The 14,421-nt window shown below is 48.5% G+C and overlaps 1 protein-coding gene across 3 annotated transcripts in view; it reads right to left on the reverse strand.

Moving 5' to 3' along the window:
* GPR157 (G protein-coupled receptor 157) overlaps positions 1-14,421 on the reverse strand; it is a 25,508-nt gene continuing 11,087 nt past the window's right edge. The window contains exons 2-5 of one of the 3 annotated variants that reach the window (XR_002888698.3): positions 12,927-13,140; positions 10,213-10,407; positions 7,242-7,511; positions 1-1,322 (exon numbers count right to left, since the gene is read on the reverse strand). Coding sequence is in view for 2 of the 3 variants with exons in the window: in XM_005292873.5 (XP_005292930.2) it covers positions 7,299-7,511; positions 10,213-10,407; positions 12,927-13,140 (622 nt within the window). In the remaining variant the exon portion in view is untranslated. The remainder of the gene's footprint in view (positions 1,323-7,241; positions 7,512-10,212; positions 10,408-12,926; positions 13,141-14,421) is intronic. The other 2 variants (XM_005292873.5, XM_065575075.1) reach the window with 2 other exon arrangements.

Below are 14,421 nucleotides of genomic sequence, written 5' to 3' on the forward strand. Positions count from 1 at the left end.
TCATTTCACACAGTCCTTTAATTTTATACCAAGAAGGTGGTGGACATTCCAAGTGAAATCAACCAACCCCCCCACACACAAAAACAGCTCAGCAGGTTGCACCCCATGCTGGTGAGAGGTCAATATCCGAGTAAAAACAATCGGGAAGAGCAACATCTACAATTGGCATGGATGATTTGTGTTTAGTCACCCTGGACATGCCTTAGACAATCATTTGTTAAATTACAGACACACTGGGAACTTGTAAAAACATTGTCACAGAATTTCTCTTCTCCCCCCACCCAGCCTGGAGAGATATTGGCAGACCAATCTGTGCCTTGATCACACACTGAATAACAACATCTCCATTAAAAAAAAAAAAAAAAAAAAAAAAAAAAAAGGCACCGGACGGAGACCACTGTCCATACACAGAGACAGGAATCCGGTGAGGACTTTGTTAAAAAGATGAAGGGTTTCAGAAGTGCATCAGGAAAGGAAAGTTGAGGCGCTGTAAACAGGGTGTGTTCTAAAAGGGATGGCATCTCCTAAAGCCCAAGCTGTGATTTTAAAAACCACGGGTGGGAGAAGGGGCACATTAATAAAAACAGACTGTGCCTTGGAAGAAGGAAAACCTGGATTTAGGATTTGTGCAGCAAAATGTGTCCATATGTCCATGCTGTCCCCTTCAGGGGCTGCTCTCGCTGGATGGCTGGGTTGATATGCTCGCCCACTTACCTACCCTCAGTACCAAACTGTCCACAGAGCCATGATTCCGTCAAGCGGCCACCCAAGCTCATTCACATCCGAAATCCAGAAGGAAGCTGGTGTGGCCCTGGAAAAGGAGCAAAACATCCAAGACACATCCCCACCCCAAGGAGAACAAAGAAAGACTTTGCCAAGTTATCGGCCCCCATCCACCATCTGAAGCATAGAAGAGCAGGAGCCCCCTTGAAGGCCTCATGAAACAGACGATAAATCGATCCCACATCCAAGGCGCTTCCATTCAGAAGCTCCTGGAGTCTTCAGAACGTTGGGGATTTCCCCCCACCCCAGCCGCACGGTGAGAAATCCTCTTAGTAAAACAGAAAATCAGAACCCAGGAATAATTTGTAAACTTCTGTGGGAGGGGCATGGGGATGAGACTGGAAGTTGGGGTGTGACCCGGTAGCACATTCCTGGAAATCTTGAAAGAAGCGCTAAGGCAGCTGGTATCTGAATTCCATGGAGGGAGATTTCCATAAAGACCCTGTCAGTCGTTGCCTGCACGGTAATTGTTCAAGTGGGAGTTCGTTTTCCTCAGGCCTCTATCTCCCTCTACAGGCACTTGGTGGTACTTCAGTTACCTGTTCAAAACAAAAGCAAACCGGTTAAGATCTAGGACCTTGCCGTCTTCCTAAGCCCATCCTTGTGCCATGTACCAAGCCTCCTGTGGACCAGAAGCACATGGGCTGCTGTGCACAGAGTGAAGTCCTGCAGCAGCGGCAGTATTTTCCAGCATGGACTTGCCATTATTGCATGGGCCAGCACGCTGAATTTTACTTCGGAACTGGTGCCGCATGTGCTCCAGCATGGCCTAATCCCTTCTTTCCATGGGCCCCCCTTGTAGCTCACAACCACAGCTAGGCCGGCCTGGAAGGGCTGTGACCAAACTCTCTCTTTACCCAGGCAGCACGACCTGCAAGGAGCGTTGTCATCAGCAACTTCCCACCACCACATCCCCCTGAAATCCCATCGCAGTAGTTGGCATGCAGCAAGGGCCAGAAGTTGCCAGATTTTCTGCACACCACATTTTCTGCACTTCCTCTTCCTATGACACAGTGCGACCACTGCTTATTTTTAGGCAGCGCTCAGCTGCAGCGAAGGGAACTAAAACCCCACGTCCACTGACTTCCTATGGGTTTGTTTCCATTTCCCTGGCCTTGCCTACACTAGTGTTTTATGGTCTAATACATTTCCCATTGGTGCATCTTCCTGAGGGGGAGCACGAGTGTAGACGGCAGCCAGGGCTTATCACTGTCATTTAGACTCCCCCTGACCAGGACTACGGCTTCCACTGAGCTGCAGATGTCTTAGTGCAGGGGCGGCCGATCTGGGGCTCCGGAGTCACATGCGGCTCTTCAGAAGTTAATATGCGGCTCCTTGTACAGGCACCGACTCCGGGGCTGTAGCTACTGGCGCCAACTTTCCAATGTGCCGGGGGGTGCTCACTGCTCTGCCACAGGCCCTGCCCCCTCTCCACCCCTTCCCGCCCCATCCCCTGAGCCTACCATGCTCTCACTCCTCCCCTCCACCCCCAGAGCCTCCTGCACGCCACGAAACAGCTGATCGGAGATGTGGGAAGGGAGGGGGAGGCGCTGATTGGCACGGCTGCCGGTGGGCAGGAGGTGCTGGGAGCAGGGTGTGTGTGTGTGGGGGGGTGCTGATGGGGGGCTGCTGATGTATTACTGTGGCTCTTTGGCAATGTACATTGGTAAATTCTGGCTCCTTCTCAGGCTCAGGTTGGCCTCCCCTATCTTAGTGCAACTCACTGGGCTGTGTTATGGGTCCCCTCTGTGCTAATCCACAGAGGACATGATGTGAAGTTGTGCAGTCTATATGGTTTTATAAAAATATGATAAGTGAATATAATGTAACTGGAATATGCTTCATGCAAAAGGTCTCTTGTTAGGTATCATTACAAAGTTTATAATCTACTGAGTGTGATCATGCTATTTGTATAAATGTACAACTCTTGTATCTAAAACTAGAAATATGAAATATAACTCTGAGGGCCTATTGTCATTATGTAAAGTGTGGGCCATTAATGATGGTTTGGAATCTTGATGACTCCCATTAACCAGGACCATTGTCTGCAGATAGTTGTGTTTACCTATTAGTCTTCCTGTATATGTGTGTGCTGGCAAGTGGGTAATGAAGTCTTGCAGTGACATGTGATCATGTCACCTGAACTGGAATCCATCTTTAACCTGGTGCTTTTCCAGTGAGTGGGGGTGGAAACCCAGAGGGACAAAGGGTTCCCGCCTTATGCAAAAGATATAGAAAGGGGTGGAAGAGAACACAAAGAGGAGAGGAGCCATCATGAAGAATCCCCTAGCTATCACCTGAGCTGCAACAAGAGCTGTACCAGGGGAAAGAATTGGACCCAGGCCTGGAAGGTGTCCAGGCTGAGAAAAAAAAAAAAAAAAAAAAAAAAAAACCTTACTGAAGCATCTCTGAGGGTGAGATTATCTGTATTCAGTTTGATTAGGCATAGATTTGCGCATTTTATTTTATTTTGCTTGGTAACTTACTTTGTTCTGTCTGTTACTACTTGGAACCACTTAAATCCTATTTTCTGTATTTAATAAAATCACTTTTTATTTATCAGAGGGGTAGCCGTGTTAGTCTGAATCTGTAAAAAGCAACAGAGGGTCCTGTGGCACCTTTGAGACTAACAGAAGTACTGGGAGCATAAGCTTTCGTGGGTAAGAACCTCACTTCTTCAGATGCAAGACTTCTTGCATCTGAAGAAGTGAGGTTCTTACCCACGAAAGCTTATGCTCCCAGTACTTCTGTTAGTCTCAAAGGTGCCACAGGACCCTCTGTTACTTTTTATTTAGTAATTTACTCAGAGTATGTATTAATACCTGGGGGAGCAAACAACTGTGCATCTCTCTCTATCAGTGTTATAGAGGGCGAACAATTTCTGGGTTTGCCCTGCATAAGCTTTATACAGGGTAAAACGGATTTATCTGGGTTTAGACCCCATTGGGAGTTGGGCATCTGAGTGCTAAAGACAAGCACACTACTGTGAGCTGTTTTCAGGTAAACTTGCAGCTTTGGGACAAGTGATTCAGACCCTGGATCTGTGTTAGAGCCGGACAGGAGTGTCTGGCTCAGCAAGACAGGGTGCTGGAGTTCTGAGCTGGCAGGGAAAACAGAAGCAGGGGTAGTCTTTGCACATCGGGTGGCAACTCCCAGGGGGGTTTCTGTGATCCAACCCGTCACACATGAGTTGTTACAGCCACTAACTGCAGAGCCTTGACTCTTTACTCATGCTGTACGAGCACCTGCTTTTAGCTCTAGAGGTCCCTAGTTCAATCCGTGGTGCGTCAGGCAACATGGTGCCTGTCACGTTAGCTAGCCAGAGCAGGAAAACATAGCCTGTTTCTCTCAGAACCTGGATAGGTCATCCAGTCCTGTCCCCTGCACTGAGGCAGGACTAAGTATTATCTAGACCACCCCTGACACAACTTCCAATGCCAGAGATTCCACAACCTCCCTAAGTAATTTGTTCCAGTACTTAACTACCCTGACAGTTAGGAAGTTTCTCCTAATATCTAAACTAAATTTCCCTTGCTGCAACTTAAGCCAATTGCTTCCTGTTCTGTCCTCACTGGATAAGGAGAACAATTTATCACCCTCCTCTTATAACAACCTTTTATGTACTTATGTCTCTCCTCCCCACCCCACCCCCGCCACCTTCTCTTCTCCAGACTAACCAAACCCATTTTTTTTTTTTTCAATCTTTCTTTGGAGTTATATGGAAAGAGGAATTGAGAGAGAAGGTGGTTTTGCTGCATTTAAAAAAATATCTTGGTGACTATCAGAATTCTTATTTCCTCTTCTGTAAGCAGCTTCAAAAGATTCAAATGAAGCAAGGTTTTAATTTCAATTTTAACGCTTAGTCTCTCCCCCTCTATAAGAAAGGAAACTGCAGCTGCCATTAATCAAGTCACATGCAATGCTCACCGTTGGCAACATGAGGTTTAGGTGCTGGGCTGGTTACTTGTTTGTTATCAAGGTAATACACATTTCTGGTTGGAGGACAGCGTGCTAACGATCTGTCTGCGCTACAATCAGAGGTGTGACTGCAGCAGGTGCAGACTTACCTGAGCTAGCTTGGATCTAGTTACCTCGAATAACGTTAGTAGTGAAGTCATGGCCCCCAGAGCTAGCTGCTGGAGCATAACCCTGCCCGAGACCCCGGGGATGTACACTGGCACCTGGCCCATGCCACTCTGGTTATTCCAGCTAGCTAGATCAAAGCGATCGCAGGCAAGTCTGTACATGCTGCAGTCACACCTCCCAGGTGCTGTACATACGTACACTAAGTGTAGAGTTACCACCTGGCTCATACTTGACTGGCCGGGCCGTTTTTTTTATGGATTTGCCAGTTGCCAGAAAAATAATGTAATCTGCCGGGTTTTCTTTTTACATGGGTCTAAACATTTGCATCATCATCACCACCACCACCACACTCCCCTGGGATATCGAACGTGCAAAGTTTCTGTACCCAGCTGAAGCTGCCGCAGCGTTCCCACTTCAGCAGTTTAGCAACAACAGATGAAAACTGTTGAAAATACAGCAGCTGTCTGCCCACCAACATGCAAGTGCACTGCGCGGGTGTGGGAGAAGGTTTGAGTCATGTGAGAACACGGGTGAGATTATCTATATGCATTCTCTCTCTAGATACTATAAGTAGCTGTTGAAGGGGCGGGGGTTGCAAAGTTGACTTGTGGTTGGGGTAGGCTTGCCTTGGGCGGGGGTGCAGGTTTTTTGCATTTCAAAGGTGGTAACCCTATCTAAAAGTCATCTGCTCATAATACTTATGTGAACGCACCTTCCACATGCTTTACAAATATTAACCGAATCAGCCTCTCAACACCCTGGTGAGGCAGCAAGAAAGACTGTAAGCTCTTTGGAGCGCGGCCTTTGCCTTCCTATACGTCTATGCAGTATGTTGCTAAACAGCATCTTGCCCCCAAGCGGGAAGTTGAGGCGTTCCTGGGATATAAAATAATACCCTCGCCAATCTCCCACATGCGCTTCATTTAAAGACTTTACGCAAAGCCACACCCGAATTCATCATCCCAGCCACGATTAGACCTTGGGTGTTCGCTAGATCATTTGACCGCCATGTGCTCAGGACTAATATTAGTTACACTAACGAGCGCTGTCTCTGAACAGCTGCGTGCATGGAGCAATGGGAGTTGGGCTGCTGCCCTCTGCCACCCCCACCCCCACCCCAGACAGCTCATGTGTCGCTAATTTGCTGCAAAAGCTGCTTATGCAAATAGTTTTTTTAAAAAACAAGTGCGGCTAGGAAGCAAAATCCTGCTCTGGTTTTTCAAGCCTTGCATTTGTATCGAGAGCGAACAAGGAGGAAAAAATGGGTGGCAGGAGCTCACCCAAAGATATGTCGTCTCTCTCCCTCGTGCGCAACACCCAGTTTTCGCCTAGCTCCATGCACACCCAGCTGCTCACGGGGACTCCTTTTTCGAGTTCACCCCTCTGTACGAATGGTGGTGGGAGTGTACCCGGAAGGGCCAATACAGGTCAGGGAACTCTGCAAGGCTTGCAGCTGCTTTTGCAGAGACTACAGTGCGCAGTGAGCCACCTGGATCTGAGCAGATTAAACATGGCACCGTGGGACTTGTCTTCATGGGCTGCAGCTCCATAGTAAAGTCAGACGGCTTTGCCAGGATCTGTTCCATCCAACACTGGGTGATATTCAGATTCCTACCCATACAGCTCTCAGATGGGCAACGTCTCAGCACCCTCCCAGCTCTGCATTACGTTCCTGCTGGGCTCCGCCTCAAAATGGAAACAGGACTCTGAACATAGCCAGGCAGTAAGAGAGGATGGTCCAGGGATTAGGACACTAATTTATGACCCAGGAGACCAGGGCTCAAATCCTTACTCTGCTACAGAGTCTTGAGTGACCTTGAGCAAGTCACTTAGCCTCTCTGTGCCTAAGCTCCCTCTCTGTGAAGTGGGGCTAACTGCACTGCCCTACTTCCCAAACCTCACAAGGATACTGTGTGGATAAATACAATAAAGCGTGTAAGGTACTCAGTTACTAAGGAAATGGGGGCACCACGGATAGGCAGGTAGTGGCAGTAACCACAGATCCCTATCGACACTCGGCTGCATGCGTTGTCAATTGATATATGGGCAGCTAAAGGGTCAAGAGATACAGCTTCTAACCCCATCTGCACCACCGACTGCCTCTGTGCCTTGTTTCCCCATTTTCCACACTTCCCTGTCTGACAGAGGCCATGTGCGAATCACTTCACTGATGCTTGTAAAACACCCAGAGATGGACAGTTCTCCTGCAGGAGTGCTGCAAAACCAGCTGCAGTGCAATTCTCTTCTCTCGCTCTAGCGGCTGAATTCATCTCTCTTAATAAAACTCGCTGTTGTTTTCCTCCTCTGCCTCCATGCTGCCCATGGCAATTACCCCGACTACAGGAACGAGGCTGCGCACAGGCAGGACTCACAGTTAAACCTTTACCAAGAATGACGGAATCTCACACTCAGCCGTGGAGATTCAAGGCTCAGGTGCTTGCGAATTCGGCCTTCGTCTGTTCAGCCTCCGTGTTCTTGGGGGGTTCGGCGTGCTGGTAACCCCCCTCTAGGCTCTGTGAAGGCTGATGCAAACCTCCGTAGCGACCACAGCAAAGGGAAGAGAGCAGCCGGGTCCGGATGACACGAGTGCAGAGGACAAACATGATGCAGTTGGCACCTCCCTGGAATGTGTTCCCAATTCCCTGCAAGGGTAGGAAGAGAAAATTAGCTCCAAGCAGTTCCAGGAGGTGTCTCTTCCCCCATCCCAGAAGCAATCAGATGCTGAACTAGGCCAAGACAGTCACTGAACGGGCAGAGCAGGGGGTTTCAGCCTTGAGAGGACAAGGGTCTGGGACATCATCCCTGCACCAGAAAGAAAACCAAGCCCCTAAGCAGTCAGGAAATGCGGACAACTCACCTGTGTTTAGAAGGGAACATCCCCACTGTCCCGCTTTAGGAGGGCAAAGACAGCCTGTGCTCTGGCCCCATCCTAAGAGAGGCCAGGGCATAGGGGGATGGAGAAATGGTGGGGAAGAGTTAGAAAACAGAGGGAGAGAAAAAGACACTGGGGAGGAGAGACCCAGGAAAGAGCAGAGGCAGGGAGAGAAGAGAGAACAACAGTTGAGACAGTAAACAGGAACGTTGAATAAAAGAGTGAGAGGCTAGTCAGAGACACCCAGACATGAAAGAGGAATCAAGAGATGGAGAGGGAAAAAAAAAAAAAAGTGTGTGTGTAGGGGAGATAAAAAGAGTCCGGGGACAGGAAAACGAAGGCCCTTCTATTTCACAAGACCCTTGCTTTACAGAACGTGCCATATCTGTGTATTAGTGGAGGGTCGGCTCGAATAACAACAACAAAATCTGTAAACCAAGCTAAAACTAGCCTGGCTTTGGAACTCCCTGAAGTAGAGTAGCAACCCCCACAGGCAATATCTCAGATCCTCTTTCTGTTTGAAATGTGGCCAGAGAGGTGTGAGCACCTCCAGCCAGCCCCTCGCATGCGAGACATTGGCACCCAGGAGGAGCAGTTCAGCTCTATTCCGTTGGAACCAACAGTTCCATTCCGGCAGAGACGTTCACCGAGTTCCTCGCCTACAATATGGATCTCCCTCTGCGTCCTTAGCAGCTGGGACGGGGGAATCTCTTTTTGGCTGCAGTTTGCCCCTCTGGCCACTAGATGCTGCTGAAACTGCTGCTCCTGGGCAGGGTATATTTTGATGCATCAGAATTTGATTTTTAATCACTGTTGGCTGGTTTTCCTCCCTCGGTTCGCAGAGCTGGGCCATTCGCAACAGGTCTCCCCAGGCATTAGCGCTGATCAGGAGTGGGCTCTTTGTGAATTATAAATAGATTAGCAACAATATCCGCCAAGAAACTGCTCCACCACAGCCATAAAAAAGGCTTTGCTGATCCATAGCAAAGTCGAGATACGTTTCCCAGAATCATGCAAGTCTTGAATGTTATATGAGAGGAAGAAAATACTGTTCAGGGCAGCACTTCCCAAAATTGTGGGAGCGAAGCTCCCCACCTTTCAGGAAAATCAATCATGCCCATTCCCTGCAACTCTGCTGTCTTGCTCAAAAGCTACCAGTCTTAATGCATTCATTTTCCAAGCCCCGCCTATCCCTGGGGACATTGCCCTCACTTTGAGAAACACTGGAATATCCTGTGTAGATCTTCAGAATATGACCCTTCCTCACCTTTCTTCCCTGCTTTGATGAGCAGTGGACTAGTTAACCATTTTGAGATTTAAAGTATATCATCCTGGCCATCTGAACAGAATGGGGCAGCCCACATCGCTGAGCTATTGTTTCAGGCTCTCTGCAAACACAGGCGGACATCTGCTGCCTTTGTTATATCTGGGTCACATTTTGAAGGAAGTTTTTTAAAAAGGAAAGCAGAGGTGCAACTGTGCACCCTGACTAGCTCTCCCAGAAGGATCACGCTCCCACTTTAGGAAATGCTGGTTTAGGATAATGAGTCAGAGCCTGGTCTATTTCAGAGAAAGAAATGGACATCTGCCCCCCAGCCCAGGTGCCTTTGTAAAAAGAACTGGGAGAATCACACTAACTCTTTCTTTGTACACTCTCGTGCTCATAGAAAATTATATAGCTTGTGCACAGTGTTCAGGGAGAACAGGAGAAAAGCCTCAATTGGAGTAGTGTGTCTAATTCTGGGCCCCAGGCTTTGGGAAAGAGCTGTACAATTTGGAGAGCTTCCAGAGGAGAGCAGCAACAGAGAAATAAAAATGATAAAAGGTTTAGAAAACCTGACCTATTAGGAAAGGTTAAAAAAAACTGGGAAGGGTTAGTGTTGAGAAAAGGAGGCAGAGGAGGGATATGATAACAGCCTTTGAATATGTTAAAGGCTGCTATAAAGAAGACTGTGATCAATTGTTCTCAGTGCCCACTGAAGGTAGGACAAGTAGTAATGAGCTTAATCAGTAGCCAGGGAGATTTAGGTTAGATATTAGGAAAAAAATGTCTAACTCTAAGCGTAGCAAGCCTATTCCAGAGCTTAACAAGGGAGCTTGTGGAATCCCCATTGTTGGAGATTTTTTAAGATAGGTTGGACACAAACCTGCCAGGGATGGTCTAGGTTTGTTTGGTCCTGCCAAAGAGCAGGGGGCTGAACTTAATGACTTCTCAAGGTCCCATCCCAGCCCTACATTTCATTGATTCTATGCTCTTGGGCTAGCATGAAGTCTTTGCTGGTGGCATGCACGCACAAATCATGCAGGCCGTTTTCTGAGTCCCTGCACGGTTACATCTAGTCCCGAAAATGGCAGGGGCCAAAAACTGCATGTCTCAGACGTGGGCAAGCCCATCACTTCTCACCCCCCCCCCCCCTGCCCATCTCCCATATGGACCTGTCAGGTGAGTGCAGCGACCGGCAGGTACTTACGTGCAGGACCACCAGGACTGAATTTTGCACGGCAGGGGAGCTGCAGAGGGTCAGGATGAATCGGATAGTGCTCCAGATGCGGAGGAAGATGAAGATGAGCGGGATGAGGATCAATTTCTTATCTGCTATGGAAGTCCTGGGCTGAAAGGCCGGAGCCCTGGCTAGTATGGGGCGATATTCAGAGAGTGCCGCACGCTTCAAAGGAAAGAAAAAATGAAAGACTCTGAAGTTCCAATACTAGGTTATTGCAAATGCTCACGCTGGTGGCTTCTTGCCAAAGCCAATTAACCCTTCGCATTCTGCCCTCTGCTGCACTGTCAGCCAAAGGAACGCCCAGGCCGTACAGAGACTGCCCAGGTTGGACTCCAGCCCAGCTACCTATCTGTTCTTTGGAACACAGATTTTGGGCAAAATTCTGCCCGTTAACATAAGCAAACCCGGGGCGAAACCAAGACGGCCACCCAGATGTAAAGGAGGGCAGAATGGGACACCTCGACTTTTTCAGTATTCTACGTGAGCACCACATACACCTAGGTTGCTAAATAATTAAGAACAATCACAGCTATAGCAACGTAAACATCAGTAATGCTTTACAAAATAGGTTCGCTGGTTGTCGAGAAACCTGGGTTCCATTCCTGGCTCTGCCACCGAATTGCTGCATGGCCTCTGGCAAGTTATTTAATCTGTACGTGCCTGTGAAATAGAAGTAATCTCAGCCTACTTTTATAAAACCAAGATCCACAGATAAAAAACAACTATAAAGGGCAAAGTATCAATTATTATTGCCTCTGTGGTCTCCAAAGTACTAACGGTCTATTCAGAGCCTTACATAACCACACCACTGTAATGACGTGTGTGAGGCAGGGAAGGATTATCCCCATTTTACAGAGGGGGAAATCAAGAGATTAAGGGCCAGATTCTCAGCTGGCGAAATGAGCAGAGAGCCTCTGAACTGACACCTCTCAAAAACCAGCACAGGTGTCCCGCTGAAAACTCCTCCTCCCTCTCACATGTGTTGCAGAGCGTATAAAATCTTATACCCTTCCCTTCCCCCAACCCCCATTCCTCCTGCTCCTCCCAATGCTAGCAGCCCCACCAGCAAAAGCCCATTGCCCCAGAAGAGTCGGTGCAAACACACACAGACCTCACAGGGCAGCTGGGAGTTAGACCCCCTCCAAGGACCATCAGTAAAGCCCCAGCCATTTCTATAGGGGTACAAGACGCTCTTGGGAAAGAATACAACCTGCCAGCATTCTGCATTCCTCTCCTAACACAGCTGCTCTCACAATCACGAGAAAGCACGTGTCGGAAACCCACGCTGGCTCCAAAGCCAGCAGTGGTTAAACAAGCTGCCACAGCAGGGAGGGAAGGTTATTTATTGCTGTTCCTTGGAAATGGCAGACCCCCCCCAGGGCTGGAGGAGAGCTGTGAGGCCGCAGTCCTAGGGCTACCAGGCTCAGGACAGCTTCAAGCTACAGGGGAAAGCTCAGGAGAAGGGAGAAAAGCTGCAGTCCAGATGGCCCAGCCTGCTGCTGCCTCCGGCCCTCGGAAACCAGTTACAAGAATCGGCTTTGACAACCGCTTGCGTTCAGCTCCCTTCCTGCCGAGGAATCAGAGCCCAGGGCACGTGAGGGAGAGGACAGTGCCTGAAAGTCTCTGGCACAGAGCAGACGGACGGGGAATGGGGGAGATTGGGTTTCCAGACAGTTACGCTGGCATCTTTGATAGAACACAGAGTCCCGTCTAGTTCAGAGATGGGCGACAGGTGATAGGCAGCCATGAACCTTCTTGGCCTCCTCTTCCCAGATCTCCAGGCACTGAGGATATTCCCCAGTGTTTCCAATACAGACGTGACCAGGCGATGCCCGGTCTCATGGCAGGAAAGCCGGCCATCCTTTGGGAGATGGCAAGCCAGGTTTCCTGATTAGAGCCGGGTGGGAGAAACATCCCAACTTCTGGATGTCTAGCCTAACCAATCCCTTAGCTGTCTGCTCTCTCTAATTATCACCCTGGCAAGCAGATGCGACTGCGCTGGCGGCCAGGGGAAGACGACATTTTTAGAGTTGGCTTTTTTAAAATCCATAATTTAGGGCAAAAAATAGGAATCTGTCCTCTGGAGGTCCCGGTGTCCTGCCACTGTGGCATAATTTAGGTTTATATTTCCACATTGTTCAAGTGCTAACCTGGCCCTCCAAATTCTTGTCCTCGCCAGAGGTTTCATTGTTATTTGCTGTATAGATTGAAAGCTCTTTGGGGCAGGAGCTGAATTTTTTATTAGGGGTGTGTATCCAGTGCCTAGCACAGAGCAGCCACTCAAGATCCCACAGCACTTTTTGCCAGGCTAAGGATATTTGACACCCCCACTCCCCCCAGAGGCCAAATTCAGGCCTAGTGTAGGTGGATCAACACCACTAAAGTTGCCTTCGATTACACCAGGTCTGGATTTTTTCCCCAATGTCCTACTCCAATATTTACATTCTACCTTTCCACGTCCCCTCCCCTTTACAGTTTTTAAATGGGTGCCATGTTCATCTCATGCTAAGTCACTGGGTAGAGGTGCTGTGCACTGTTGCTCCCCAGAGATGGCTGCATTTTAGGGATGGGCAAAGCCATTCCAATCTATGTAGTTGATAGCATGCCTTGAGAGTCTAAGTGATATGAAAATACCATCATAAGTCATCCTTATTTAAAGCAAAAGCACCCAGGGTACCAACCGCTCTATTGATGTGCTTTTTGATGAGGATGTAAAGGACAGGTAGGATCACATACGCCAGCAGCTCCCACAATTTCCCTGTTAACAGCATCCACAGGACCTGATCCGCCGCTTCCAGGTCGACCCAGCACCAGCCCACAGAGACGTTTGACGCATCATAGCCAATCTTCTTCAAAGCGACAGCAGCCACTGTGATGACAAGTGGGACTCCCCAGCTGAGAAGAGAGAATGGGAGGGAGAAGAGGACATGGTTCAGTTCATCGTCACCACGCAGTGAAGAGCTGGGGAACAGGTCACAGACATAAGCAAACCTTCAGCGCTGAGGACACTGAAGTGTCCTGGGATAATCAGCTGGTGACTCCAGCACCCAGACAGCTGGGAAATCCAATCAGCACACCTGGGAACCCCATGGTGCAGCAAGGCACAGTGCACGCCAACACCCTTCCCAGGTTAATTCCATCTCAGGACCTGCACAACAGCTGGAGACGTCCCAAATAATCTATCCTAGGAGCTGGGCTGGATTTCCTACCCTGGAAATCACGTGAAAGAGACACAATGACATTTCATCCCCCTGCTTCCTCTTCCACTTCCTTATTTCCCCCCACATCAGACAGAAGCAGAGGTTTGTTTTGTTTTTGTTTTTAAAAAACAGGGTAACATGGCTTGCTCCGTTCCAGAGAGTACCGATTACAGCCATTATAACATCCTGACACTTCCTCTTGTCATTAGAGACAATCACTGAGGTGACCTATGATTCACCCAGTTCACTCAGTCTAAAGCGCAGCACATCCTTGAGCTGAAGGAAGGAAAATCCAAACATTGGGAAAAAAATAAGAGTAGGAAGGGAGAGATACAACTAAATCCTCCATATGGAACTATCTGGGATGGTGGATCAGTTCTACTGATTTCTCTCCTGCATTTATTAGGCCCGCAGCACTGGAGTATTTAGGAAACTTTTATGATCCAGCAAGAAGCCCATGCATCACAAAAGCCCTATTGTGAACGGTTTTATATCTGAACAGAATACAGTCCTGTTCAAAGGCAGGCTCAGCCACGGTCAATGCCATCATAACGTAGACTCGTCTGCGCCTGACAGTCCATGCAATGAAACCATCTTTCAGGGTCCCTGATCTCAAGTTCCGTATGCACAAGTGAAAACAGGAGTTTTGCCTACATGGGAAGTACAGGACCTGACTCCAGCTAAGTGACTTGGACTCCTTTCTCCCAAGTTCTCTCAGCTGGCAGGATACCACCACTTCCCCGCTGGGGAGAGGATGATAGAAAGAAAAGCCACGGGTGATAGATTCTAGACATGTTGCTTACTGACCTACAGGAAGGTACAATGGAGATGCACATGGCATAAGAATCCTCTCCACAGTTTCAAGGATTTAAGCAAACAGTAGGTCTAATCATGTTGCCTTGAATCCTGTGCAATCATTTCCACCAGTATAAGATGCTACCAAACAGAATGGCGGCATTTTAGATCTATTTTATCA

Source organism: Chrysemys picta, chromosome 21 (assembly GCF_011386835.1).
Source record: "Chrysemys picta bellii isolate R12L10 chromosome 21, ASM1138683v2, whole genome shotgun sequence".
Classification (NCBI taxonomy): domain Eukaryota; kingdom Metazoa; phylum Chordata; order Testudines; family Emydidae; genus Chrysemys; species Chrysemys picta.